Source organism: Hordeum vulgare, chromosome 6H (genome assembly GCF_904849725.1).
Source record: "Hordeum vulgare subsp. vulgare chromosome 6H, MorexV3_pseudomolecules_assembly, whole genome shotgun sequence".
NCBI classification, from domain to species: Eukaryota; Viridiplantae; Streptophyta; class Magnoliopsida; order Poales; family Poaceae; genus Hordeum; species Hordeum vulgare.
The window spans coordinates 287,716,870-287,744,869 of NC_058523.1; the positions used below are offsets into that span (position 1 = coordinate 287,716,870).

A 28,000-nucleotide genomic window follows, 5' to 3' on the forward strand; every position below is an offset into this window, starting at 1 on the left:
AAGCCCTCATAACTCATGTATACCTTTCATCATACGGTGCCGTTGGCATGCACCACCGTGATAAGCAATGAAACTTTTGACAACATATGGCTTTAAGCAAGCAGGATTTCCACACAAAGAGCACATTATCAGGTGCTGGTCCTACCAATCCACGATAAATGCACGTTTCATGAAAAGTCCCAAGCCAAAGGGAACAAAGGCGTGCCATATACATAAGTGCGCAAGAAGGGGGCAACAGTGGGGAAAAGGTTAACATGATTTCTAACAGAAGATCATGGCCTTGGTTAAAAGTATACAGTAGATCAGCAGCAACTACTGATCCAGCAATGAGACTACTGTTTCCATCACCAAAGGCCGATCCGATCATGATGGTTGCTCTAGAATTCAGTTTCGAAGCAAGATGCCATCACTTTCGAAACAACTGATCGTGCAAAGGGTATATAGCTTAGACTGTACCTGCACATAACAACAACTGTAACTTCAGAATTGCTGCCCCATCACTGGTGCTCTTGGGATGCTAATTTATGTAGTTGCACCAATTATTTATTTAAAAATGTTTCCCATTTTATGTGACATGATGAGATATCAGATGGGATAATGTTTTTATCCATGGCATATACAGACTTGCACTGGTATCTCAATCAAGCTCTAATGTAAAGTGGCGTTGGCTGGAGAAAGTTGGGCAAGACAAGCCCTGGGCAGGCCTTCAGATTCAATTACAGCTGGAAACGGATGAGTTGTTCGCGGCGCCTATGCGCTGCACTCTGAAGAATGGACATCACCTTCGTTTCTGGACTGACAAATGGATTCACCGGGTTAGCGTGGCCCAAGTTGTGCTGGCCTTGCTTCATTTTGTCTGGCCTGCTGTGTTACGATGCCTAGTGGTGAATGCCCTTCCTGAGGCAGATTGGGTGAGGGATCCTATCTGTGCCCGCGGTTGCATACAGCTGTGGAGGACCCTGCTTGATTTTGAGCTGGGACTGGATCCTAGCGAGTTCAGGTGGCGACTTTAGCCCGACAGCAAGTTCTCTGCCCGTTCCACTTACAGTCTTTTCTTTCTCGGTCGAGAAATTTGCCCCCTGTGAGACGGACCTTTGGTCTTCTTGGGCGCCTCTTGAGATTGAAATCTCCATATGGCTTGCGCTGCATAATCGGTTGTGGACTGCGGACAGACTTGCTTGGCGTCAGTTGCAACACCTCCCGCTTTTTGTTTTCTGCTGTCAGGAGAAAAATGCTAACCACCTGCTTTTGGGGTGCCCCTCCTTGCGGGAGATGTGGTATAATGTGCTGCTCCCCTTACGGTTGCACGGTTCACGCCCTTCAATCTGGCTTCGCTAACAAACTGGTGACCGCCTGTCAGTCATGCTGTTCCAGCACGCAACCGCATGGAGGTGGACGCACTGATTTGTCTGACTCTCCAGCTTCTCTAGCTCGAAAGGAACAGCTGTGTCTTCGACAAGCTGGCATCAATGCCCTCGCTGGTCATCAAGTGGATTAGTGAGGAATTTTCTTTGTGGAAGATTTGCTAGATCACGTGGGAATGTGAGTTAGCACTTTCTTTGCCCATGGCGGGGTGCTTTCTCCTGCGGCTGCACCCCTGTATATAACTGATGTAACGCTCTACCTTTCTTTGTACAAAAGACACGCAGCTTGTATTTCTTGAAAAAAATCTCTTTGGGTGCCTGCTTAGCTATGGAATATTTTTAATAGAAAAATAGCAACAAATATTGGTACATTTTAAAGTAATCATCCAGTGAGTTTTTCTTACACACGTTGTACCTAGGAGAAATTATGAGTGTGCAGTTGGGTCAACATTATGCAAGGTGAACAGAACTCATTGCTAAAATTCAAACTTTAAAAGATATTCAACTTACCAGATAAGGGCACCAAATTCCAAGATGATGGCAAGTAGAGTCAACAGCTTACTGTGAACCTGTTTGGAGCAGAAAAGACAGATATTTGGTTGGTTATAGAACTAACACATAAACCTGGCAGAAAATTTATGAAATATGCCAGATTTCTCTAATCATTTTACTTACTAAGAGAGCGCAGAATAGAGAAACTATGATGCTTGCAATGTATATAGCAGTGGCATATATACGGACAGGATCAAGCATCATATCAAACTGTCTCTTGGGACCTATAAGAAACGCTGTACTGTCAAACAAATGATCTCAGCATTAGCTGACATGAGGAGAAACTTTGATACATAAACCATAATCTAGTTAAGGAAGGTGAATGAACATTACAGCGCATATGAAATAAACACCAAGGTAGTTCCTTGGATACGTCAGTACTCAGTACTGAGTACATGAGGTGTGATTTCAGTAAGTACTAGGCACAAGGAGGAGGAGGTTGGTTAGCCTTGATGGGCAGGCAATACCTACAAAGCATGGATACGGCAGAAACTGCCGAATTGCCGTCCTAGTACCGGGGGATACGGGGACTATCGCGGATACGCTGGGATACACGTATCCTGCAGTATCCCATCTTTTCCGAATTAAAAAAGGGGGAAGAAATCAAGACATGGCAGATAAGGTGTGGACATGGTGGGGACTCAGGAGCCAGCCTCGCCGCAGCCTAGACTTGAGGCAGCTGCTGCCTGGACTTGCTTCTCTGGTCGCCGGCTCGCCGCCGTCATTTCCCCCAAGCCCAGCTCTTCCCCCGACGAAGAACATCCATCCATTAGAGACGAAGATGGCTTGACGGCAAGGAAGATGGACCGGGCGGGGAGAAAGATGGGGACTGCAGCCAGCAATGAGGAAGAAGATATAAGCGGCGGCGCAGTATTTTCTTCTGCTCTCTGCAGCTTTCAGGCGGCTGTAGGAGACGAGAAGAGAACAGCTCAAGGAGCTGAGTAGCTGACTAGTCTAGGGTTTCAGCAACTGGACCTTATATGGGTTCTGAATGGAGAGCTACATGGGCCTGAGTGGAGGGTTCGTATGGACCATGGGCTGCCCCAAAGTCTTTTATCAATAGAAATGAGGCAACATATATCCAGTAATTCCTTTACAAAAAACACATGTCCAGTACAAAATCTCTGATCTAAAAAGTATCATTAAATCTTTATTACATGCTATTTTTTCTATATATTTATATACCTTGCCATTAACTCCGCCTATGTTGTCTCAGCATAGCCGGTCCCAAGCCCGGGTAAAGGAGGAGGGTTGTGATAGGCGTGACGAGCCAACGTGAAAAACCCAGCCACTCTTATGGAGATGAAACCCAAAGGAAACTCGTTGGGGCGTAACCCTCTTAGCGACGCGCCACATCGGAACCCGGGTGTGGTGTCAAATGGGCAAGGGCCGGGCCGTCACCCCCTTGGTGGCGCGCTGTATCTTGATCTGGATACGGTGATAAGTGAGCAAGGGTCGGGTCGCCGCATCCTTAGTGGCGCGCTGCACCGACGCCCCGGTGTAGTGAAAAATGAGCAAGGGTCTTCGCATTTGACTCGACGAGTGCGGAGGGTAAGGAAATTAGCCGAGCCTAGGAGGATACGCTTAGGTAGCTGGAACGTAGGGTCCCTGACGGGTAAGTTACGAGAGCTAGTTGATACGGCGGTTAGGAGGCGTGTTGATGTCCTATGTGTCCAAGAGACCAAATGGAAGGGACAAAAGGCGAAGGAGGTGGAGGATACCGGCTTCAAGTTGTGGTACACGGGGACAACTTCAAACAAGAATGGAGTAGGCATCTTGGTCAACAAGAGCCTTAGGGATGGAGTTGTGGACGTTAAGAGGCAAGGGGACCGGATGATCCTTGTCAAGCTGGTAGTTGGGGACTTAGTCCTCAATGTTATCAGCGCATATGCCCCGCAGGTAGGCCACAGTGAGAGCACCAAGAGGGAGTTCTGGGAAGGCCTGGAGGACTTGGTTAGGAGGGTACCTATTGGTGAGAAGCTCTTCATAGGAGACCTCAATGGCCATGTGGGTACATCTAACACAGGTTTTGAAAGGGTGCATGGGGGCTTTGACTATGGCATCAGGAACCAAGAAGGAGAAGATGTCCTGAGCTTCGCTCTAGCCTACGACATGGTTGTAGCTAACACCCTCTTTAGGAAGAGAGAATCCCATCTAGTGACGTTCAGTAGTGGTCTACACTCTAGCCAGATTGATTTTGTCCTCTCTAGAAGAGAAGACAGACGCGCTTGCATTGATTGTAAAGCGATACCTGGAGAGAGTGTTGTCCCTTAACATAAGCTTGTGGTTGCTGACTTCCGCTTTAGGATTCGTGTCCAACGGGATAAGCGCGCCAAAGTCGCTAGAACGAAGTGGTGGAAGCTCAAGGGGGAGGCATCCCAGGCTTTCAGGGAGAGGGTCATTAAGGAGGGCCCTTCCTTGGGAGGAAGGAGGCGATGCAAACTTGATGTGGACGAGTATGGCGACCTTCTTGCGGAAGGTCGCTGTAGAGGAGTTTGGGGTGACCAAGGGAAGTAGAAGGGAAGCTAAGGACACCTGGTGGTGGAACGATGAGGTCCAGAAGGTTATTAGGGAGAAGAAGGACTGTTTTCAAATGCCTATATCTGGACAGGAGTGCAGCTAACATGGAGAAGTATAAGGTGGCGAAGAAGGCAGCAAAGCGGGCGGTGAGTGAAGCGAGAGGTCGGGCGTATGAGGACCTCTACCAACGTTTAAACACTAAGGAAGGCGAAAGGGACATCTATAAGATGGCCAAGATTAGGGAGAGGAAGACGAGGGATGTCGGCGAAGTCAAATGCATCAAGGACGGAGATGATCAGCTTCTTGTGAAGGATGAGGCGATCAAGCGTAGATGGCGGGAGTACTTTGACAACCTTTACAATGGAGAGGTTGATAGCTCTACCATTGAGCTAGACGACTCCTTTGATGATACCAGCATGTGCTTTGTGCGATGTATCCAGGGGTGTGAGGTTAAGGAGGCGTTAAAAAGGATGAAAGTAGGCAAAGCGATGGGTCCTGATGGTATCCCCATCGAGGTGTGGAGAGGCCTTGGAGACATAGCGATAGTATGGCTAACTAAGCTTTTCAACCTCATTTTTCGGTCAAACAAGATGCCCGAAGAATGGAGGCGGAATATTTTAGTACCAATCTTTAAGAACAAGGGGGGTGTTCAAAGTTGTACTAATTACCGCGGAATCAAGCTGATGAGCCATACTATGAAGCTATGGGAGAGAGTCATTGAACACCGCTTAAGAAGGTTAACAAGCGTGACCAAAAACCAATTTGGTTTCATGCCTGGGAGGTCTACCATGGAAGCCATCTTCTTGGTACGACAACTGATGGAGAGATACAGGGAGCAAAAGAAAGACCTTCATATGGTGTTCATTGATTTGGAGAAGGCATATGATAAGATACCTCGGAATGTCATGTGGTGGGCCTTGGAGAAACACAAAGTCCCAATAAAGTACATTACCCTCATCAAGGATATGTATGATAATGTTGTGACAAGTGTTCGAACAAGTGATGGCGACACCGATGACTTTCCGATTAGAATAGGGCTACACCAAGGGTCAGCTTTGAGCCCTTATCTTTTTGATTTGGTGATGGATGAGGTCACAAGGGATATACAAGGAGATATCCCATGGTGTATGCTCTTTGCGGATGATGTGGTGCTAGTCGATGATAGCCGAACGGGGGTTAATAGAAAGTTAGAGTTATGGAGGCGGACTCTAGAATCTAAAGGTTTTAGGCTTAGTAGAACTAAAACTGAATACATGAGGTGCAGTTTTAGTGCTACTAGGCATGAGGATGGAGAGGTTAGCCTTGGTGGGCAGGTGGTACCGGAGAGAGACACGTTTCGATATTTGGGGTCCATGTTGCAGAAGGATGGCGATATCGATGAAGACGTGGGCCACCGAATCAAGGCTGGGTGGATGAAGTGGCGCCAAGCTTCTGGCGTACTCTGTGACAAGAGAGTGCCACAAAAGCTAAAAGGCAGGTTTTATAGGACAGCTATCCGACCTGCGATGTTGTATGGCGCGGAGTGTTGGCCAACCAAGAGACGACATATCCAACAATTAGGTGTAGCAGAGATGCGCATGTTGAGATGGATACGTGGCCACACAAGGAAGGATCGGGTACGGAATGACGATATACGAGAGAGACTTGGGGTAGCACCGATTGAAGAGAAGCTGGTCCAGCATCGTCTCAGATGGTTTGGACATATTCAACGGAGGCCATCGGAAGCGCCGGTGCATAGCGGACGGATAAAGCGTGTTGAGAATGTTAAGAGGGGTCGTGGTAGACCAAACTTGACATGGGAGAAGTCTGTTAAGAGAGACCTGAAGGTTTGGAATATCGACAAAGACTTAGCCATGGACAGGGGTGCGTGGAAGTTAGCTATCCACGTTCCAGAGCCATGACTTGGTTTCGAGATCTTATGGGTTTCAACTCTAGCCTACCCCAACTTGTTTGGGACTGAAAGGCTTGGTTGTTGGTTGTTGGTATTTATATACCTTGCCATTGTTAGAGTATATATAATATAGCCATGTACCCCTTCGTATTTATCTCATTGTATAAGGGGTTTTCTGCATATAGTCCACACCTGTACATGTATATATATTGTACATGTATATATATCGGCCTATGGCCTCATGGGAATACAAGTTGCATATTCCTAACATGGTATTAGAGCTAGGTCAATTTTCTGCACGCTGCAACTCGTGCGATTGATCCGTCTTTGCTCCCGATCGAAGCTCGTCCTCGATCTCCTCCTGCCCGTTCCGCTCGTCCCGCTCGAAGCTGCCTCTACTCGTTCCGCTCGAAGCTGCCGGATCTCGATCGAAGCCTCGCTCCCTAGCCGGCCCCGATCCCAGCGGATTCTCGATCGAAGCTGCCTCGGCCTCGCTCCCAGCGGATTCTCGATCGAAGCTGCATCGGCCCCGATCCCAGCGGATTCTCGATCGAAGCTGCCTCGGCCTCGCTCCCAGCGGATTCTCGATCGAAGCTGCATCGGCCCCGATCCCAGCGGATTCTCGATCGAAGCTGCCTCGGCCCCGATCCCAACCGAAACCTCCGCCCCCGCTCGAAGCTGCCTCGGCCTGCATCAAGCCAGCTCTGCCCGTCCTCTAGCCGATTCCCCTGCTGCGTCGCGATCCAGCTCCGTTCCACTGCGTCTTCCGCTCCGTACACCAACCCCGCTCCGGATCGCACAACACCCTGTGCGGATCGCACCAATTGCTGGACATATCTGCTGCCGGGAGATATTCCTAAAAAAATGTCTGCTGCATCGGGCTATGTTGCTGTTCCTCGTTGTTCGGTGATTTCTGATGGTACTAACTACACCGAGTTCATTGGATTCATGCGCATTCACATGCGTGGCATCCGTCTATGGGGCGTTCTTTCTGGCAAGGTCCGTTGTCCGCCACGTCCGGTTCCTCCTGTGGCCCCCACTCCGCCGACGCCACCGGTTCTTCCTGCGGATGCTCATCAGGTTGCGAAGGATGCAACTAAGATTGTTGATAAGGCCGCTATTCGTGCTTATGATGAGCAAGTTTTGACTTATGAGGAGGCTCTTCAAGCATATCATGGTGCTCTGTCTGTTTACACCCAGTGGCTTGATGATGATGCTCGTGCTGCAGTTGTTCTTACTGCTAGTGTTCTGCCTCAGTTTGCCTCTGAGTTTCTAGGCCTTCCTACTGTCTTTGAGATGTGGACCTGTCTTCGTCAGCCCTATGAGCCCTCTGGTGATGCCTTATACCTCTCTGTGGCCCGTCAGGTGCATGCTCTTCAGCAGGGTGACTCCACTGTTGATGATTTCTATGCACAAAGTTCTGCTATCTGGCGCCAGCTTGATTCTCTCTGCAGTGCTAATTGTCGTACTTGCCCGTGTTGCCAGGCTGTGCAGGCCAATTTGGAGTTTCATCGTGTCTACGAGTTCTTCTCTCAGCTCCATGAGGAGTTTGAGCCCCGGCGTGCTTAGTTGTTTGCTCGGGGCCGTATTTCTCTCATGGAGGCGCTTTCTGAGATTCGTGCTGAGGAGACTCGCTTACGTGGCGCTGGTCTACTAGAGGTTCCCTCTGTGCTCGCTGCTCGAGCTCCCACTACACCACATGCTGCACCAACTCCTCGCTCGAGTACTCCGCCACTCTTGCCCACTCCTCCTGGCGGCTCGGGCCGCCCCCGTCCACATTGCGGCTACTGCAACCTGGATGGTCATGTCGAGTCTCAGTGCTTCCAGAAGAGGAAACACCTGCTTAAGGCGCGATCATCATCTTCAGGGACTTCGTCTACTACCTCGACATCTTCAGCCACTGCTTTCACTGAGCAGGATATTCTGAGACTTAAGCGTCTGCTCGCTGCTTCAGGTTCTTCCTCAACGGGTACTGCTGGTTCTGTGACTGATACTTCTCGCACTGAGCAACCACCTTCTACACAGTCAGGTACATCCCCATGGGTTCTGGACTCTGGAGCTTCTTTTCATATGTCTTCTCATTCTTCCACTCTGTCCTCTCCTCGATCGCTTGATTCTCCTGTTCATGTCCTCACTGCTGATGGTCCTCTTTGTGTTGCTAGTAGAGGCAATCTTACCACTCCTTATTCTGTCCCTGATGTTGCTCATGTTCCTCGACTTACCATGAATCTGTTTTCTGCTGGTCAACTTACTGATTCTGGTTGTCGCGTCATCCTTGACGTTGACTCTTGTTCTATCCAGGACCGTTGCACGCACACTCTGGTTGGGGCTGGCCCTCGCCGCCGTGATTCTCGGGGTCTTTGGGAGTTAGACTGGCTTCATGTTCCTTCCGCTGCCACCACTACCGCCAGTTCCTCCGCTTCGGTCGCCTCTGCTACCAGTTCCTTCCAACAGTGGCATCATCGACTTGGTCATCTTTGTGGTTCTCGTTTGTCTTCTTTAGTTCGTCGAGGTCTTATGGGGTCTGTCTCGGGAAATGTCTCTTTAGAATGTCAAGGTTGTCGTCTTGGCAAGCAGATTCAGTTACCATATTCACATAGTGAGTCATTGTCTAAGCATCCTTTTGATTTAGTCCATTCTGATGTATGGGGTCCGACTCCCTTCGCTTCGAAAGGGGGTCATAAATACTATATTATTTTCATAGATGGTTTCTCTCGTTACACATGGCTTTATTTCATGACTTCTCGTAGTGAGGTGTTGTCTATTTACAAGCGTTTTGTTGCCATGGTTCACACTCAGTTCTCTTCGCCCATTCGTGTGTTTCATGCCGACTCCCCTGGCGAGTATATTTCTAAGATGTTGCGTGGTGTTCTTGCTGAGCAAGGGACTCTTTCTCAGTTCTCTTGTCCTGGTGCTCACGCTCAGAATGACATGGCTGAGCGAAAGCATCGTCATCTTCTTGAGACGGCTCGTGCATTGATGATTGCTGCCTCTCTCCCGCCTCATTTTTGGGCTGAGACCGTCTCCACCTCCACCTATCTCATCAATCTACAACCTTCTGCTGCTCTACAGGGTGGTGTTCCTTTCGAGCGTCTTTTTGATTGTTCTGCTGATTATTCGATGCTTCGCTTGTTTAGTTGTGTTTGCTATGTTCTTCTTGCCCCTCGCGAACGCACCAAACTGACCGCTCAGTCTGTTGAGTTTGTCTTCTTAGGCTATCGTTGTTGGGATCCTATCGGTCGTTGGATGCGTATCTCTCGGGATGTGACTTTTGATGAGTCTCGTCCCTTCTACCCACGCCCATCTTCCTCGACCTTTTCAGTGGAGGATATCTCTTTCCTCACTTTTCCTGATACACCTCTCACCCCATCGAGCCTATGTCTATTCGTTCTACTACCTCTGCTTCTCCACCTCTTGCCGATTTGCCACCACCATCTCCCACGGTTTCCTTCCCTAGCATGTCACCAGATTCTGCACCTTCATCTCCCGTGACTTCTTCGTCTTCACCCCCCGATTCTACCTTGACGATCCCTCCTTGCATTGTTCCATCTTTTCCTCAGTGTTACACTCGTCGTTCACGTCACGTGGATGCCTCTGCGGATGTGTCGTCATCCTCGTATCAGCCTCCCTATGGCTTGCGTTCCCGCCCTCGTCCGCATGTTGATCGCCTTGGATTTCCCACCGCCGGTGCTGCTGTTCTTGAGCCGACTTCGTATCGTCAGGCTGTTGTTCATCCTGAATGGCAGTTTGCGATGGCAGAGGTGATTGCTGCTAATGAACGCACTGGTACATGGGATCTTGTTTCCCTTCCCCCCGTGTCCGTCCCATCACTTGTAAGTGGGTCTACAAGGTTAAGACTCGCTCCGATGGTTCTCTTGAGCATTATAAAGCTCGTCTTGTGGCTCGTGGCTTTCAGCAGGAGCATGGTCGTGATTACGACGAGACTTTTGCTCCTGTGGCCCATATGACCACCATTCGTACACTTCTTGCCGTGGCCTCTGCATGCCACTGGTATGTATCTCAGCTTGATGTTAAGAATGCCTTTCTTAATGGTGAGCTGCGTGAGGAGGTGTACATGCAGCCACCACCTGGGTATTCTGTTCCTGATGGCATGGTATGTCGTCTTCGTCGCTCTCTCTATGGCCTTAAGCAAGCCCCCCGCGCCTGGTTTGAGCGATTTGCTTCTGTGGTAACTGCTGCTGGTTTTTCAGACGGTGCTCATGATCCAGCATTATTTGTCCACCTTTCTCCTCGTGGTCGGACTCTTCTTCTCTATGTTGATGACATGATCATCAATGGTGATGACCCCGAGTATCTTGCCTTTGTAAAGGCCCGTCTTAGTGAGCAGTTTCTTATGTTAGATCTTGGTCCTCTTCGTTACTTTTTTGGGATTGAAGTCTCTTCTACCTCTGATGGCTTTTTTATATCCCAGGAAAAGTATATCCAGGATCTTCTTGCTCGTACTGCTCTTCCTGACGAGCGCATTGTTGAGACTCCCATGGAGCTCAATATACACCTTCATGATACTGATGGTGACCCCCTGCCTGACCCGACGCGTTATCGTCATCTTGTTGGCAGTCTTGTCTATCTAGCTGTCACTCGTCCGGATATCTCTTATCCGATTCATATTCTGAGTCAGTTTGTCTCCGCTCCCACCTCGGTTCACTATAGTCACCTCCTTCGTGTTCTCCGATATCTTCGCGGCACGATCTCTCACCGTCTTTTCTTTCCTCGCTCCAGTTCTTTACAGCTTCATGCCTATTCGGATGCTACGTGGGCTAGTGATCCTTCAGATCGCCGTTCACTTTCTGCTTACTGTGTTTTTCTTTGTGGTTCTCTATTGCCTGGAAGACGAAGAAACAGAATGCAATTTCCCGTTCGAGTGCAGAGGCTGAGTTGCGAGCTATGGCTCTTTTGACGGCAGAGGTGACTTGGCTACGGTGGTTACTTCAAGATTTTGGTGTTTCTGTCACTACACCTACTCTGCTCTTATCTGACAGTACGGGTGCTATTAGCATTACGCGCGATCCTGTGAAGCATGAGCTCACCAAGCATATTGGTGTTGATGCTTTCTATATGCGCGCTGGTGTGCAGGATCAGGTTATTGCTCTTCAGTATGTGCCTTCCGAGTTACAGTTGGCAGATTTTCTGACGAAGGCACAGACTAGAGCAGAGCATGGCTTCTATCTCTCCAAACTCAGTGTTGTTAATCCACCATGAGTTTGAGGGGGGTGTTAGAGTACTATATATGTAGCCATGTAACCTTTCGTATTTACCTTATTGTATAAGGGGTTTTCTGCATATTACACACCTGTACATGTATATATACTGGCCTATGGCCTCCTGGAAATACAAGTTGCATATTTCCTAACAATATGAAGGTGACGAATCCTTATAAGACACAAAATAGCCAATATCAAGGTCATCACAAGCATCATCCTTTGGTAGAGCCTTCCTTGCTACTTCACCCTTCCATGCTGCTTCACGTGTAGCCTTTCGCAACGCAATGGGCAGCTCCATCGTGTCAGATGAGCTTGCCTCACTGTCTTGCTGCCCCCCCCCCCCCGTCTGTTGCCTCACTGCCTTGCTGCTCCCCATGTACTCTTGCCTCACTGCCTTGCTGCTCCCCCTGCACTTGTGGTTGCCGTCGAGAGTACACCAGGGTATTCGTCTGCCATCGATCTTGAATAGGAACCTGGAGCGCACCAATCCTAAGTGTATCGACACTTGGTTCGACATGAACCTGCACATCATCATTAGTGAGAGTACTAACCGAAATTGTACCCACTATTGGTTGGACCTGAACCTGCACATCATTATCAGTGTTAATGCCGACAGAATCACTGTGAGTATGGGACACCTCCTTCTCCCCCTCTTGACCATCATGCATAGGGTGTAGGTGGTCAAGCTCTGCAAACAGCAGACTGAGATCAGTCGGCTCGCCATAGAATGGCTCAGACTCCCTGAAGGTAACATCCATACTTACAAACCTGCGTTTTTTAGAGGGACACCAACATTTATACCCCTGCTGGCTAGAAGAGTATCCCAGAAAGATACACTTCACTGCTCGAGGATCAAGTTTGCCAACAGATGGTCGGTGATCACGAACAAAACAGGTACTACCAAACAGCTTTGGGGGGGACAACAGACTTATTATCTCCAACGAGCAACTCAGACGGAGATTTCATGCCTAGTATCCTGGAAGGTGTACGGTTGATCAGGTATGTAGCTGCCATAATTGCTTCATCCCACAAGAACTTAGGCACATTCATGGTAAACATCAACGACCGAGCAACCTCAAGAATATGACGATTCTTCCTTTCGGCCACTCCATTCTGAGGGGGAGTCCGGACATGAAGTTTGATGAAGAATCCCTTGGCCAGCCATGAAAACCCCAAAAATGTTGTTGACATACTCTGTGCCATTGTCAGTCCTAAGCACCTTGACCTGCACCTGAAACTGGTTCTTTACAAGAGCATGGAAGTTCTGAAAACAACTAAACACCTCATCTTTGTGACGCATCAAGTAAATCCAAGTCATACGAGAATAGCAGTCGATGACGGTAACAAAATACTTCTTTCCATTTATTGACACTATTGGGCTAGTCCATACATCCGAGTGAACAAGCATAAAGGGAGATATGCTCCTAAGCCCCTTACTCACATATGAGGCTCCTCTGTGTTTTGCATATTCGCAAGCATCACATGTCAACTTGCCCTTGCTTATTCCACACATAACATCCGGAAATATTCTACTCATCTTATCAAAAGATACATGCCCCATCCTGCAGTGATGGATCATCGCCTGCTTCTCCTTGTCCTCCATGGTCGCAGCATACACAAAGTCCGGCTGCACCTCCTAGTCCATGTACCAGAGCCCCTTACGCCTGGTGCCAGTCCCAACCGTCTGGTTCGTCTGGCGCTCCTGAATCAAGCAACCAAACTTGTCAAGGATCACACGACATTCTATTTGATCAATGAGAGCACTGAAAGAGTCCAAATTAACAGGAAAAGCTGGCACATGTAAAACTGAGGATAGCGAGATAGTTGAAGTGCACTTGACTGTGCCAACCCCTATGACAGGCTGATTTGGCACATGTAAAACTGAGGATAGCGAGATAGTTGAAGTGCACTTGACTGTGCCAACCCCTATGACAGGCTGATTTGCACCATCGGCAGTTTGAATAGTGCCCTTGTGAGTAGGAGGATGCTTATTGTAAGACTCAAACACACAGGACTTACCCGCAACATGCTTAGATGCTCCAGAGTCTAGGACCCACTCTGGAGCATCCATATTAGGAGTAAGAGATGCCTTTGTCGAATTACCTTCATCGGTGGAGGCCCAATGAGCAAAGTCTCTATAGGTAGACTCATTAACTTCCTCGCCTTTTGATTTCACGGTGTCCGCTTCAACTATCATATGTGCCCTCTGGCCCCCTGGGTTTCCTGAGTGGCCACCTCTGCCCCAAGAAGGTTGACCCCCCCGAGGTCCCTATGTATCCACCTCTGCCTCTAGCCTGCCTGCCTCTGCAGTTCCTCCTCTGTTGTATCCCCTGCCTCTGCCACGAGTTGGACGTTCCCTCTTCCAGTGACCTACCTCCCTACAGATATGACATTTGTTGGGATCTTCCCACTCCATGCGCTCGGTGACTGCAAATGTCAAAGCCGGCGCAACCTTCACGCCTGCATGCTCAAGAGATAGCCTCACCTCCTCTTAAGACATTGCTGCAATAGTCTCCTCAATAGTTCGCAGGAGAGGTTGGTGCAACAAGGATGCCCCCCATGAAAGCAAACTCTGAGCCCTTCCAACAGTTTCAGCACACGCCTGCGTGCAATCCACTTGCGCCTTGACTCGATGCAAGCCGCATCATAGAGTTCCAAAGGATCACAATTATCCTGCTCCGCCCACAAAGCCTGCAGTTCTGCCACATAGGCCATCACTAACATGTCGTCACCTTGGCGCAACCGACTGATCTTCCCCTCAATCTAAGCGAGTAGCATGAAATTACCCTTGCCTGAGTATTGGGTGGATAGGGTCTTCCATATCTCGGCTGACGTGGATAGTCCCTCCACAGAGCGTCCAATGGAGGGCACCACTGAGTTCAACAACCAGCCAGCGAGCACAGAGTTTATGACCTTCCACCTCTTTCCCTCCGCGGTATTCTTGTCTCCTGGTTCATCAATCGTACCCAATAAGTGCCCATCAAGTTCCTTCTGTTCTACAGCCAGCAATGCCCTCCTAAACCAACTCAAGTAATTTGTGGCCCCCTCCAGCTTCATGTCCAGGGGTGACATTTCGAGCTTCTGAGCCACTTCCTGTCGAGGAACGATGGCCCCAGAGTTGGACTCTGCGAGGATCTTAGCGAGCTTCTCGAAAGCCTCAGCAAGCGCATATGATTCAGCCATCTTCGATCCGGTAACCAGCAACAGCAGCCCTCAGCAGCACAGCCCTACAGCTGCACGGTTGGTCCCTTTACGCCCCCTGGCTAGCAGCAGCACCCAAGTGCAAGCAGCAACCACAGCCGCTTCCTCCAGCAGCAGTTCTCTTCCTCCTTCCTCTACAAACAGCGGCAGTTCTCCAGCTCACACAACAGCACAACAGGGAGCTGCCCTTCTCCACTACCCTTCAATTCTTCTCCTCCCGCAACACCACAACGCGCCACGCTGAGGAGCAAGCAGCAGCCGCAGCAAAATTTCAGAGGGATAGCCAGGTGACAGTTGTTAGGAAAGCAACTTATCTTTATTGAACGCCCAAGGGGCATATATATATTACACAAGACTTGAGGTGCAAGGAAAGTAAACATAGACTATTAAGGACTCCTAGATTAATACTAATAGACTAATAAGGACTCCTAGACTGATACTAATACTTTCTAACACCCCCCCCTCAAATGCAAAGCGTATGCAATAGCATTGCATTTGAAGAAGTGTAATACTAAAAAAAATGATAATCCAAATCCGCGTCTTGAAAGTGTCGTCGTAGCATGAAGAGTCTTCAAAACTTGTCGAGTCGCCGAAGGAGTGAACGAAGAGATGGCACATCAGAGGTAGACACCGCATCACTTGAAGATACAAGATAAGTATCAAGAGAAGATGGGTTGTCAAAAGAAGATAGCACATCAAGAGAAGACACCGAAGAGATGGCACATCAGAGGAAGACACCGCATCACTTGAAGATACAACATAAGTATCAAGAGAAGATGGGTTGTCAAAAGAAGATGGCACATCAAGAGAATAAAGCATTGCGCAGAAAATCATAGTCCACGACAACCGACGGCGAAAGAAGCTCGGCGGATAAGGCACGATGGACGTAGATCGACAATGCAAAAGAAGTCCAGACAATCCTATAGAAAACAACAAGGGCAAATAGGCCATTAAAGTTGTATAGGAGGATCAGGACTGGAGAAAGGCGGACTGACTAAGGTATGGTGGACTCGCATGGCATGAGAAAACACAAAATATCAACGGATTTGGTGGACGCAGCGGAAAACAAAGAAAAATAGAAAACACACACTAGATTAGGGATGATGGCAGCGGAAGAAAATCGGAAAATTTATGGCGGCGAGAAAAACACAGCAGAGTGGCAGGAGGCCAAGTGCCCACGTACACAACGGGATCTTGCGTACAAAATCAGAAGCAATTGGAAATAGCACCAACTTGCGGCAGTAGGCAGAGGAACACGCAAGCAATAGCAAAATCATGCAACACGCTAGCAGCACACATGCTCAGGGAAGAGCAACCCCTGAGGAGCCTGGGACGTCCAAATCAGGCAAGAGAACAGCCGGGCGGGACTGGGCCAGTTGATTGACGTTAAGTTGACCAGCGGTTCGCCGACCTTGGATGAGATCCACGAGCTGAGAGGCCACCCACCAAGCTTCAACATGATTGATCCTTGGATGAGATCCACGAGCTGAGAGGCCACCCACCAAGCTTCAACATGATTGATCTGGAGTACGCGCGAGCATGCAGGAGGAGCCGCTGCCCGACGGGAACGAGCCAGAGAGGAGAGCGGCGGCGTGGAGCGCGCGAGATTGGATCGGGAGGGCGAGTTGCGCCGCCCAAAAAAAATAACCTAAGCTCTAATACCATGTTGTTGAGGCATAATTTATGCGTAAGTAATTTTGGTGATTGATGACAGTACCGTACAGGACTAATCGTGTGTGTCAAGGTTTCAGGCAACATTCGTCAACGGCACAAGACGACACGACTCCTCTCTTCGGGAACGGAAGCACGGCGCTATCCTAGATTCTCTTCATTTGAGTCATAGGAAAGCCGTACTATTAAGAGGGGATCCGTAGTGGAAAGGTTTGGGTGGAATCTATCTTTGCACACGCACACCTCTATTTTCTCCCTTTCCTTTATCCTTGGAGCGGCCCTCGCCGGTTTGTTCTCTGCGTCTCGGCAAAATGGTCCCCAGCGGTAGTACCGCTGGACTGCCAGCGGTAGTACCGCTGCAGCCAGCGGTAGTACCGCTAGCTGGCGGTAGTACCGCCCCTGGTCAGCGGTAGTACCGCTGGCCAGCGGTAGTACCGCCCCTGGTCAGCGGTAGTACCGCTCCAGGTGCCCTGTTCCACCTACCTAGCGGTAGTTCGTGGACGGACCCTTGTGCTAAGACTTTCCCGGCGGTAGTAGTGTTTATGCACTACCAAGGGCCAGCGGTAGTACCGCTGGTTTCAGCGGTAGTACCGCTGGAAGCCCCAGCGGTAGTACCGCTGGTGCCAGCGGTAGTACCGCTGGAAGCCCCAGCGGTAGTACCGCTGCACGCAGCGGTAGTACCGCCGGGCAGCGGTAGTACCGCTCCTTCTCAGCGGTAGTACCGCTGGATCTCGGGCAGAGAGTGGGAAAACGGTCTGAATTTTCCCCCCACTATATAAAGGGTTCTTCTAGCTGAGGAACTCTATCTCTTACCTCTCTAAGCTCCATTGTTGCTCCACAAGCTTAAAAGTGCCCGATCTCTCTCCCTAGCCAATCAAACTTGTTGATTCTTTAGGGATTAGTTGAGAAGGCCTAGATTCACACTTCCACCAAGAGAAAAGTTGATTCCCCCACCTATCCCTTGCGGATCTTGTTACTCTTGGGTGTTTGAGCATCCTAGACGGTTGAGGTCACCTCGAAGCCATATTCCATTGTGGTGAAGCTTCGTGGTATTGTTGGGAGCCTCCAATCTTTGTGTGGAGTTACCCCAACCTTGTTTGTAAAGGTTCGGTCGCCGTCTTCAAGGGCACCTATAGTGGAATCACGGTACCTTGCATCGTGCGAGGACGTGAGGAGAATACGGTGGCCTTAGTGGCTTTTTGGGGAGCATTGTGCCTCCACGCCGCTCCAACGGAGACGTACTTCCTGTTAAAGGGAAGGAACTTCGGTAACACATCCTCGTCTCCATCGGTTCCACTTGTGGCTATCTCTAACCTTTACTTTGTATTTGCTCTTACTTGTGACTATATCTTACTTGTCTTATTAAGTCTTGTTGGTAGCTTCTATTGGGGTCACCTCTTTGTCATATTATTTGAGCACTCGTTTAGTGTTTTCCTTAACTTGTTAAGATTAGTTAAAAAGTGGTCGTTGTCTATTCACCCCCCCTCTAGCCAACCATATCGATCCTTTCACATGTTAGGAAAGCAACTTATCTTTATTGAAGGCCCAAGGGGCATATATATTACACAAGACTTGAGGTGCAAGGAGAGTAAACATAGACTAATAAGGACTCCTAGACTAATACTAATGGACTAATAAGGACTCCTAGACTAATACTAATACTTCGTAACAACAGTCAGGCGCAGCAAGAGGTACAAGATCGCTCCACTCTCGAGGAGACCAAGCAGCTCCTCAGCTGCCTCCTCCTTCCTCTGCCGCGCAGCACAGCAGCTCCACCTCTCCTTCTTCCCGCCACGCAGCCAACGAGCCGCACCTCCTACGCAGCCACGCCACGCCTCCCAGATCCGCCGCCCCCCGTGCCGGACGTCCCCCAAATCCGCCGCCACCTCGCCGGACATCGCCGCCGTCTCCTCAGGCCCCGCCGTCGATGGCCTCTGATACCATGTAGCGGAGAGAGAGGGGTACCTGGTCGAGCTGTTGCCTCGTGCGCTAACAAGGAGTCTCTCGTGTGGCGGTTGGCTCACACGGGAGGGACTGGGAACACCTCCTTCTAGGTCATCTCAAGGGCTGGGCCTTGTGGGCTTAAGTGAGGTGGGCCAGACAGCCCATAACGGTTCAACACCAAATTAGTCTCATGAGATTCTTTATGAGATACATTTTTTGTACTGTGTGTATTTGGTGATGTAGATCTTACCACATTTTTCTGTAGGAGTTGGTCAAACTTAAGTTTAACTTAGGACAAACCTAGAACTTCGATTATTTTGGAACGAAGGGAGTAATGTTTTAGAATAAGAATACGTAGTATGTGATTAACTCATTTCTACGGGATCAAAAACTAAATATGAAGAGATATAGACAATTCTCAGAAGCAATACAAAGAAAGAAGACACAAATTCTATTAAAAAGAACTACAAATAGTGTAGCAGACCTTCCGAGTGCCATCGCATTGCCAAGCGTGAATGTAACTCCAAACTTCACAGGATTGAAGAAAACAAGCATTGACTGCAATGACAGATACAAAAGCCAAATAAATAACACAGTTGGACTAAATACTAGCAATTGCAATGACAAACATCTATATTTCTATATAGTATAGGAATAAGTTATAATGCTAGCCATTGATACTACTGCTTCCAACGGCAGAAACTGTCGTGAATCCCTGTGTTTTAAGTCATGGATACATTGAATCAAACGACAAATGTTCTCTTCAAGCTCGGCTCTAGAAACTTCGCTTGCACCCGTTTCCCTAGCCACTAGGGCCTCGTGAACAAGGCGTTCTTTGCATCCTAACCTAAAATCCAGTGATCCGCCTGCAGAAACAACAACCAGAGCTAACTTGGTCCCACATAGAAGTAGAATAGAGATTAAATTAGAAAGAAGAAAAAAGGTGCAAATTTTGGAAAATAAATGCTAGTCATGGTTCCGATTGAGCATCAAAGCAACCGACAAATTGCAGCAAAATAAGGATATCTTCACATGAGAATGGGCCAACAAAAGTACCTTCCAATTTTCTTCTTTGTTGCTCCAGCGTAAAATGGATGCCCTGTACACCCTCACTCCAACAACCCAGTTTCTAGACCCTTTGTGCTTGCCTCATGCTTTTGGCACCAAATGGAACAACAACAGTTACCGCCCATGTCGAGATCAAAGACCAGCAGGTCACAACCAAGAGAATCGTCACGGTTTCCGCTATCAGCATTGATAACTCCGTCCAACTGTGGGTGTGGTGCCAGGTAAAGCCAAGAGATCAATGCGGCCTGGTACATCTCGCGGAGTGGGAGAGAAGTGACTTAGAAAGATGATGACATACGTCGGAAGGGATGCTGGAGAAGGGGGTCATTCCGCATGAAGTTGGGGGATGAAGATGTGAGAAGAGCGCGAGTAAGTGCCGTGTGCGTTGATTCTTCCATTTTGATGGATTATTGTGTTCTGAACAGAGCCAAAGATCGGGATGGAGAACTTCCATCGGGAAAAAAGAAGATTAGAATGCAGCCCCAACAACCCATGATAGCCTCGAAGTATAGAGAATGACTACAACTAAAACGATTATCCCTTCAGATAAAGAGGAACCATGACCACCAAATACATTGTGTGCATGAAAATTAGAAGTAGCTCCCTACAAATAAAGTAGCACTGTAGCTGATGTAACCCTTTGATAAGAACATATTTTTATTCATTTACAGGATTAGCCTTTTTAAAACAATTACCAATTAGAGCCATAAGAAAGCAATTCAACCGGTTCAGATTGATTTTATAGACATTTGACAAACTCTAATAAAATGTTTAGTGTAGCTGTTTTTTATTTTCATGGTTAGTAGAATTACCGGTAGTAAAAACACTGGGCAAGACACATGATATTAATTGAAAACAATAGCAATGACATTAGCGCAGAAATATATACAAGGCCCCATAGTTAGGCTTTATGTATCGATAACTGTTGAACCATTACGGGCTATCTAGCCCATCTCACTTAAGCCCACAAGGTGGAGTCCCCCCCCCCCCCCCCCCCCCCCCCCCCCCCGTTGAGAGCCAGCCGCCACACAGCCACACTTGAGCAACCAGAAAAGCTTGTCCCATCGGGAGGTAGTCCTCCCCCCTTCCCGGTACTACATGGTATCAGAGGCCAGCGACAGCGGGGCCTGAGGAGACGGACGGCGAGGTGGCGGCAGATTTGGGCGGCGTCTGGTGCGGCGGCGGCGGATCTGGGAGGCGCGGCGTGGCTGTGCCGAAGGTGCGGCTCGTTGGCTGCGCGGCGGGAAGGAGAGGTGGAGCTGATGTGCTGCGCGGCAGAGGAAGGAGGAGGCAGCTGAGGAACTGCTTGGGCTCCTCGAGAGTTGAGCTTTCGCAAAGATCTTGTACCTCTTGCTGCGGCTGACTGTCACCTGACTATCACTCTTAACTCTTGCTGCCGCTGCTGCTTGCTCCTCGGCGGGGCGTGCTGTGGAGCTGCGGGAGGAGAAGAGGAGAAGGGTAGTGGAGAAGGGCAGCTCCTTGTTGTGCTGCTGTGTGAGCTGGAGAACTGCTGCGGGGGTTGGGGGTTGGCTGCTGTTGGAGGCCAAGATCCTCTAGAACTGCTGCTGTTTGCAGAGGAAGGAGGAAGAGAACTGCTGCTGGAGGAAGCGGCTGTGGTTGCTGAATGCACTTGGGTGCTGCTGCTAACCAGGGGGCGCAAAGGGACCAACCGTGCAGCTGTAGGGCTGTGCTGCTGAGGGCTGTAGTTGCTGGTTACCGGATGGAAGATGGCTGAACCAAATGCGCTTGCTGAGGCTTTCGAGAAGCTCGCTAAGATCCTCGCAGAGTCCAACTCTGGGGCCATCGTTCCTCGACAAGAAGAAGTGGCTGAGAAGCTCGAAATGTCACCCCTGGACATGAGGCTGGAGGGGGCCACAAATTACTTGAGTTGGTCCAGGAGGGCATTGTTGGCTGTAGAACAGAAGGAACTTGATGGGCACTTATTGGGTACGATTGATGAGCCAGGAGACAAGAATACCGCGGAGGGAACGAGTTGGAAGGTCATAAACTCTATGCTCGTTGGCTGGTTGTTGAACTCAGTGGTGCCCTCCATTGGACGCTCTGTGGAGAGACTATCCACGTCCGCCGAGATATGGAAGACCCTATCCACCCAATACTCAGGCAAGGGTAATTTCATGCTAATCGCTCAGATTGAGGGGAAGATCAGTCGGTTGCGCAAAGGTGACGATCAGTCCGCTATAGCCATTGCTAATAATTTAGTTCAACATGACAGGACAAAACATGTGGAAATCGATCGCTTCTTCATTAAGGAGAAACTTGATGTTGGGATCATCAGTCTTACTCATGTCAGCTCTGGGCAGCAGTTTGCAGATTGCTTGACAAAGGGACTGGGAACAAAGGACTGTAACTTGGCATGTGACAAGATGGGAATGCTAGATATCTACCACCCATCTTGAGGGGGAGTGTTGAACCATTATGGGCTGTCTGGCCCATCTCACTTAAGCCCACAAGGCCCAGCCCTTGAGATGACCTAGAAGGTGGAGTTCCCGGTCCCTCCCGTGAGAGCCAGCCGCCACACAGCCACAACACCACACTGGAGCAACCAGAAAAGCTTGTCCCATCAGGAGGTAGTCCTCCCCCCTTCCCGTTACTACAATAACTCACGGAAGTCATGGATGATCCTGATTCCCAAGTTCTCCTACTCTCACGTGAACTATAAATTCGAAACAAATTCAAAAACATTAAACTTTTTTCGCACTCGAGTGTGCTTTGTGCGAGCAAGAATTCATGAACTAATGACATCCAAGGAGATCTATGTTGAGTCAAACTTGTCTACAAAGACCACATGTCGGCAGCATGCACACAAGTGCAGCAGCAGCAGTTTTTCTAGCTAGAATGCAATGGGCAGGTCGGCAACGGCGGCTGCATGCCTTAGTAACTAAGGGAGTAAATAAATCAAGGTAGCTTACTAGGTAAGGTAGTATCAGGGCTGTGAGGTAAGTGCTTAGCTCACTACTAGCAAAATATCCTAGCTCTATGTCGGTTTAGAGTGCTATATAAGGAGCACTCACCTCCGGTTGTAACTCAGGCCATTTTTTCATTCCGATCAATCAAGCCTCAAGTGGTACTCTTACTAGTACGTGTGTGTGTTCAGAGTAAAAGCACCACAACTACTAGTAGTGTAGTACGTGAGCTCCATCCTCATACATGTGTGTGTGTGTTCTCCTAGTTCGGACTAGCTACAGTTGTCAGGTAGCATCCTCAAACATGTGTGCAATGTGTTGAGAAAAACCTTGTCTTAGGTAGCATGCATACAGCGACAGGAGCAGCAAATACCTAGCATGCAAAAGGTGCAGGTCGGCAGCAATATCTATTGCATTTCTTAGTAGTTAAGGAAGTGGTAGTAGAAACGTAGTTTACTAGTGCAGCTAGTAGGTGACGTGAGTGCTTAGCTAAGGTCCAGCTGATATTTATGCTTAGGTCGGTTCACAACTGCTATATAAGGAGCAGCTCACAGACGGTTGTAATCATTCCATTCCAATCAATACAAGGCAAGAAGCCACTCAGCTACATATATAAAGCTAGTAAGAGTAGCTCCATCCCAGTGTATGCGTGTGTGTTCTGCTAGTTTATACTAGCTGTAGTTCAGGTTGTTATCCCTCAACTTCGTCGGATCCTCAGAAGCCAGCTACTCCGTAGTCTGGGCTAACAATTGGTATCAGAGCCTCAGGTTGCGGTAGCCATGTGGGATGGTTCCAAGTCGCAGCTATTACAGGACGGCTCCAAGTAGGGCGCAGCCGTGGCTCAGTCGTGGCGGTGAGGTCGTGGTTAGGGAGATCGTGCGCGAAACCGTAGTCACTGGTAGTGTGCCCATCACCTTCCTGATGCTCACGCGCTCGAACTACAACGAGTGGGCGTTGATCATGGAGTGCAACCTCCATGCGGCGAGCCTCAGGGTTCCCATGAAGGACGACACAATCGAGAGGAAGGAGGACAAGAAAGCCGTGGCGGCACTCATGCGCGCCACGCCGTAGGAGATGCATGACATACTCGCGACGAAGGCAGGCGCCAAGGAGGCGCAGGAAGCCATCCGTACCAAGCGCCTCAGCAGCAACCGCGTGCGCGAGGCAAACGTGCAGAAGTTGCGGGCGGACTTCAAGAACATCGCCTTCAAGGAGGGCGAGCTCGTTGACGACTTCGCCATGCGGATCTCCAGCCTTGCGTCACAGCTCTGGGCGCTCAGCGACCCCATGGACGACGCGAGAGTCGTGCGGAAATTTCTCCGTGTCGTGCGGAAACCTCGTCCAAGCTGAAGAGGATGGTGGGCCAGCAATGATGATGGCTTGCGTCGAGACAGTGCAGGACGGCCCAACGCCTCTGGCGACCATGGTCCCGACAAGCATCGAAGACGTCAGCGACCATGGTGCCGGCAACCGTCAAGTTCGTGCGGGAGGCACGGAGCTCTTCAACTAATCCCCTCCCGACAACGGTAGCGCTCTCCCCGACAACAATGTTTTCAGGGACCTACGATTGGGAGGCGATGAAGACCCGGGTGTGGGGGAGCCACACCCCAGCAACCATGTCCCCTACGACGTTGGTCAAGCCCGTGCAAGTTGGCACAGCAACGGCGTCCCCGACAACCTCGAGACCCGACAAGCCAGTGCAAGTTGACATGGCGTCCCCGACAACCTCGAGACTCGACAAGCCCATGTCAGGAGGCACGGCAACAACACATCTGGTGAGCCACGTCCCGACCATGATGCTGGCGACCAGTGAGCCCGTGCATGAGCGCACGTCAACTCAGGTCGGCCACACCCCAACTCACCCTGGGCGTTTGGGTACCCGAACCCGCTACCCGAACCCGAACCGAATTACCCGAATTGTCAGGTAATTCGGGTATCGGGTAAGGGTTCGGTTCTCATTTCTTGACTATTCGGTTTTCGGGTTAGGGTTCGGGTTCTAGTGTGGAAAACCCGAAATACCCATACTACCCAAATTATTCATACTGTCCAAAATTTTCATGTTATTATACCCATACTAACTAAAATACTCATATTACCAAAAATACTCATACTATCCGAGTTATTCATATCAAAAGTTGATGTATGCTCAGAATATTTTGGGTATTTTGGGTACCCGAATTACCCGAACCGAAATTTTGGGTAATTTGGGTTCGGGTATTTTTTTTGACAGAAATAATTTTGGTTCCCATTTTTTAATACCTGAATTACCCATAAACCGAACTACCCGAACCGAAATAACCAAAATACCCGAATGCCCAGGCTGAACCCCAACAACCAAGTTCTCAGGGTTCTCGCTGAACCCCAACAACCAAGTTCTCAGGGTTCTCCAAGCCCGTATGGCTGCCACGACACTCTTCATTTGGCTCAACACCAACTTCGATAGGCCACTCCCCGACAACATTGTTTTCAGGGCCTATCAACTGGGAGCGATGAAGAGACGGTCATGGGGCGGCAAGGCCTCGACCATGACATTGGCGACCAACGAGGCCGTGCAGGAGGCGCGGCGCTCTCTGGCGGCCACATTGCGACTTCAATGCGCTCGGGGTCCATCGAGTTCGTGCAAGAGGCACGACACTCTCTGGTGGAACACGCCCCGACCACGCTGGTGGCGACTCTCGAGACCGTGCAGGAGCCACGGTGCTCTATGGTCGGCCACGCCACAACCCCAACATGCTCGGGGTCCATCGAGTCCGTGCGAGAGGCACGACCCGTGACTGTCGGGGGAAACCCGACAAGCAAGTCCGACAGGAAGAGCGACAAGGATTCCGCTGCCCGGAGAGGAGCCACTCCGGTTAGTGTAACGTACGGCATATCAACCTGGGAAGGGAGTTCCCGGGCAATTCGGCGTCTGGCACAACGACCCCAGGAAGGGAGTTCCCGGGTAGTGCGATGTCCGACAAGTCATCCCACGAAAGGAAGTTCTTGGGTAGCATGACGTCCGACGCGAAGACCCCGAAAAAGGAGTTCTCGGGCGGTGTGACGTCTGGAACTATGACCCGAGCAATACTAACGCCCACGACAAGGCAGTCCTCCAGAAGCTACACGACAAGGCAGTCCTCCAGAAGCTACACGACAATATTAGAATCGTCGACATCAAGCTCCTTCAACAAGGTTGAGGGGGAGATTGTTGAGTCAAACCTTGTCTTAGGTAGCATGCATACAGCGACAGGAGCAGCAAATACCTAGCATGCAGAAGGTGCAGGTCGGCAGCAATATCAATTGCATTTCTTAGTAGTTAAGGTCGTAGTAGTAGAAACGTAGTTTACTAGTGCAGCTAGTAGGTGACGTAAGTGCTTAGCTAAGGTCCAGCTGATATTTATGCTTAGGTCGGTTCACAACTGCTATATAAGGAGCAGCTCACAGCCTGTTGTAATCATTCCATTCCAATCAATACAAGGCAAGAAGCCATTCAGCTACATATATAAAGCAAGTACGAGCAGCTCCATCCCAGTGTATGTGTGTGTTCTGCTAGTTTATACTAGCTGTAGTTCAGGTTGTTATTCCTCGACTTCGTCTGATCCTCGGGAGCCAGCTACTCGCTAGTTGGGCTAACACTCTGGAGAAATAAAAATGGAGCCAGCTACTCGCTAGTTGGGCTAACACTCTGGAGAAATAAAAATGGGGAGCGCTACGCATCCACAGGTAGATGCCTAATAAATATCCACCACTACGACAATCGTCGGATGTTCACGCGCACAGTCGTTCGTAACCATCCGATCTAATTTCTGGCATGCGGCTTGGTCGCCTCCTCAACACATTAATTCTTGAAACAACAAACCAGTTGCGGAAACAACCTCTTTGTTTCGGTCCCGACAGAGCTGTAAACGACTATATTTTTTTCTGTCATAAAGATTTAATACGGGATGACCGACTGATTAGGTTACAACTTCTGCAATAAGCATAATGTTGCGTTCGGATGTTTGTGATATGGGCCGTATTGAGGAACTTTTGCAACATAGATATTGTTGCAGAATTTTTCTGCAACAAAACTAATGTTGCAGATTTTTTAACTTTACATTGGTGTTACGGAAAAATATTCTGCAACATAACTAATGTTGCAGTTTTTTTTTTTTGCAACAAGGAGGATGTTACAAGAAAAAACACAAATCCAGCTATTCGTCCTCCCAGCCAGACGAGCCCCGAAACATCCCTAAGAAAAAACACAAATCCAGCTATTCGTCCTCCCAGCCAGACGAGCCCCGAAACATCCCTAAGAAAAAACACAAATCCAGCTATTCGTCCTCCCAGCCAGACGAGCCCCGAAACATCCCTACTGTTATCCAGTATCAAGAATACACGTTCTGAAACAACATGTCAGTTGCAGGAAACGAAAGCGGCTTTAACACACGCAAGACGATGTGCGACTGTCTGATCAAATCAAACGGCCACGAAGCTGACGGACGGCCGCGCACGATCGGCACGATCGGACGGTAGAAGATAATCTTTTTCCAATAAAAATCAGCTCTCCAAAATGCTTTTTATTTCAAATTTACTGCTAATGTCGGGTGCCAAATTGGCAAAACATCTTGAATACTAACAAGAACTCCTAATCATATACGATGTTATCTCCATATGAAATCCAAAAGGAGACGGCCAGATAATGCAAAGAAGATTGAATTAAACCCGAAAGTAAATAACATACTGCAAGGGTGTAGCATCGGAATAGGTACAAATGACAGCATTCAGGAAGGGGGAAATATTAATCACGCGATGTTACATGTACGGAAAAAATAGGGGGAAATGCGCATATGGATGCTGATAAGGCAGGTAAACTCACCAAGAAAGTGCAAGTCAAACCGGCAGCCAAGCATATCGCAAAACCATACAACCTCTGCACACAGAAAAACAAAATCCAACGGTCGTGAATTTCAGTTCTGTGGTACAACCACCATATACAACAAGAACAGTAACCCAGATTTAATGAGCAGCGTAGCCGCATTGATGGAGCGGTTCTACCGCGGCCTATCCTATTACCATCAATCCTTGCTGGTCAGTCCCCGAGAAGGTAATGACTGCCACTAGTTAGCATTAGCTTGGCTGATAGTCCCGGATGACTCTCACGGACAGATCTGAGCGAAGACGCCTTGGGTCCGAGAGGTAACAAGTAAAAAAGATGGGGAACGGAGGAGGAGGTGGAGGCGGCGGCTTTCCTGGGTGGTGTTGAGGGCGCAGTGCCGGTTGATGTCGTCGAAGAAGGACTGCTCCTCGGGCGGCGGCGGCGCGGATTCCTCGTCGAACTCCATGCCGACCAGCATCTTGGCCCGCTCCAAGGCATCCCGCATCTTATCCATGCTAGCAGGTGCTCGGCGTCTCCGATGAAGGCAGCCCCGAGAGCACGGCCAGCGACCCTTCGGTGAAGGCTGGTGCGGGAGGATCCCGTCCAGCGAGGAAGATGGCAGTGTTCTTTCACGGCCAGCGGATTTCACAATTGAGCCTAGGGAACAAATTGGTACTACCACTTTACCTTTTTTTTCTCCCAAAGACCGGGACTGTGGCAACAAAGTTTGTCCCAATGTATGGTCTTCTAGGATGGTTGTAATGGGAGTATCATATATACTAGTGTATAAGAGCAAGTATAAGGCC

At 49.3% G+C, this 28,000-nt stretch overlaps 1 protein-coding gene across 1 annotated transcript; it reads right to left on the minus strand.

Annotated features, from left to right (window-relative positions):
- Positions 1 to 61: 61 nt before the first annotated feature.
- Positions 62 to 27,918, minus strand: LOC123406303 (vesicle transport protein SFT2B). The gene is made up of 6 exons (XM_045099790.1): positions 27,568 to 27,918; positions 27,195 to 27,248; positions 18,850 to 18,923; positions 2,040 to 2,157; positions 1,875 to 1,933; positions 62 to 456 (listed from the first exon to the last, which is right to left on the minus strand). The coding sequence occupies exons 1-6, from the start codon at positions 27,706 to 27,708 to the stop codon at positions 378 to 380; spliced, it is 525 nt and encodes a 174-aa protein (XP_044955725.1). The 5' UTR covers positions 27,709 to 27,918; the 3' UTR covers positions 62 to 377.
- Positions 27,919 to 28,000: the final 82 nt, after the last annotated feature.

Excerpts from the sequence above, each read along its gene's own strand:
- LOC123406303 (XM_045099790.1), bottom strand. The coding sequence starts at position 27,708 with ATGGATAAGATGCGGGATGCCTTGGAGCGGGCCAAGATGCTGGTCGGC. Across the intron at positions 18,924-27,194 it reads GTTTGACTTGCACTTTCTTG|TCAATGCTTGTTTTCTTCAA; the intron begins GTGAGTTTACCT and ends CTGTCATTGCAG. Across the intron at positions 457-1,874 it reads GAATTTGGTGCCCTTATCTG|GTACAGTCTAAGCTATATAC; the intron begins GTAAGTTGAATA and ends TGTTATGTGCAG.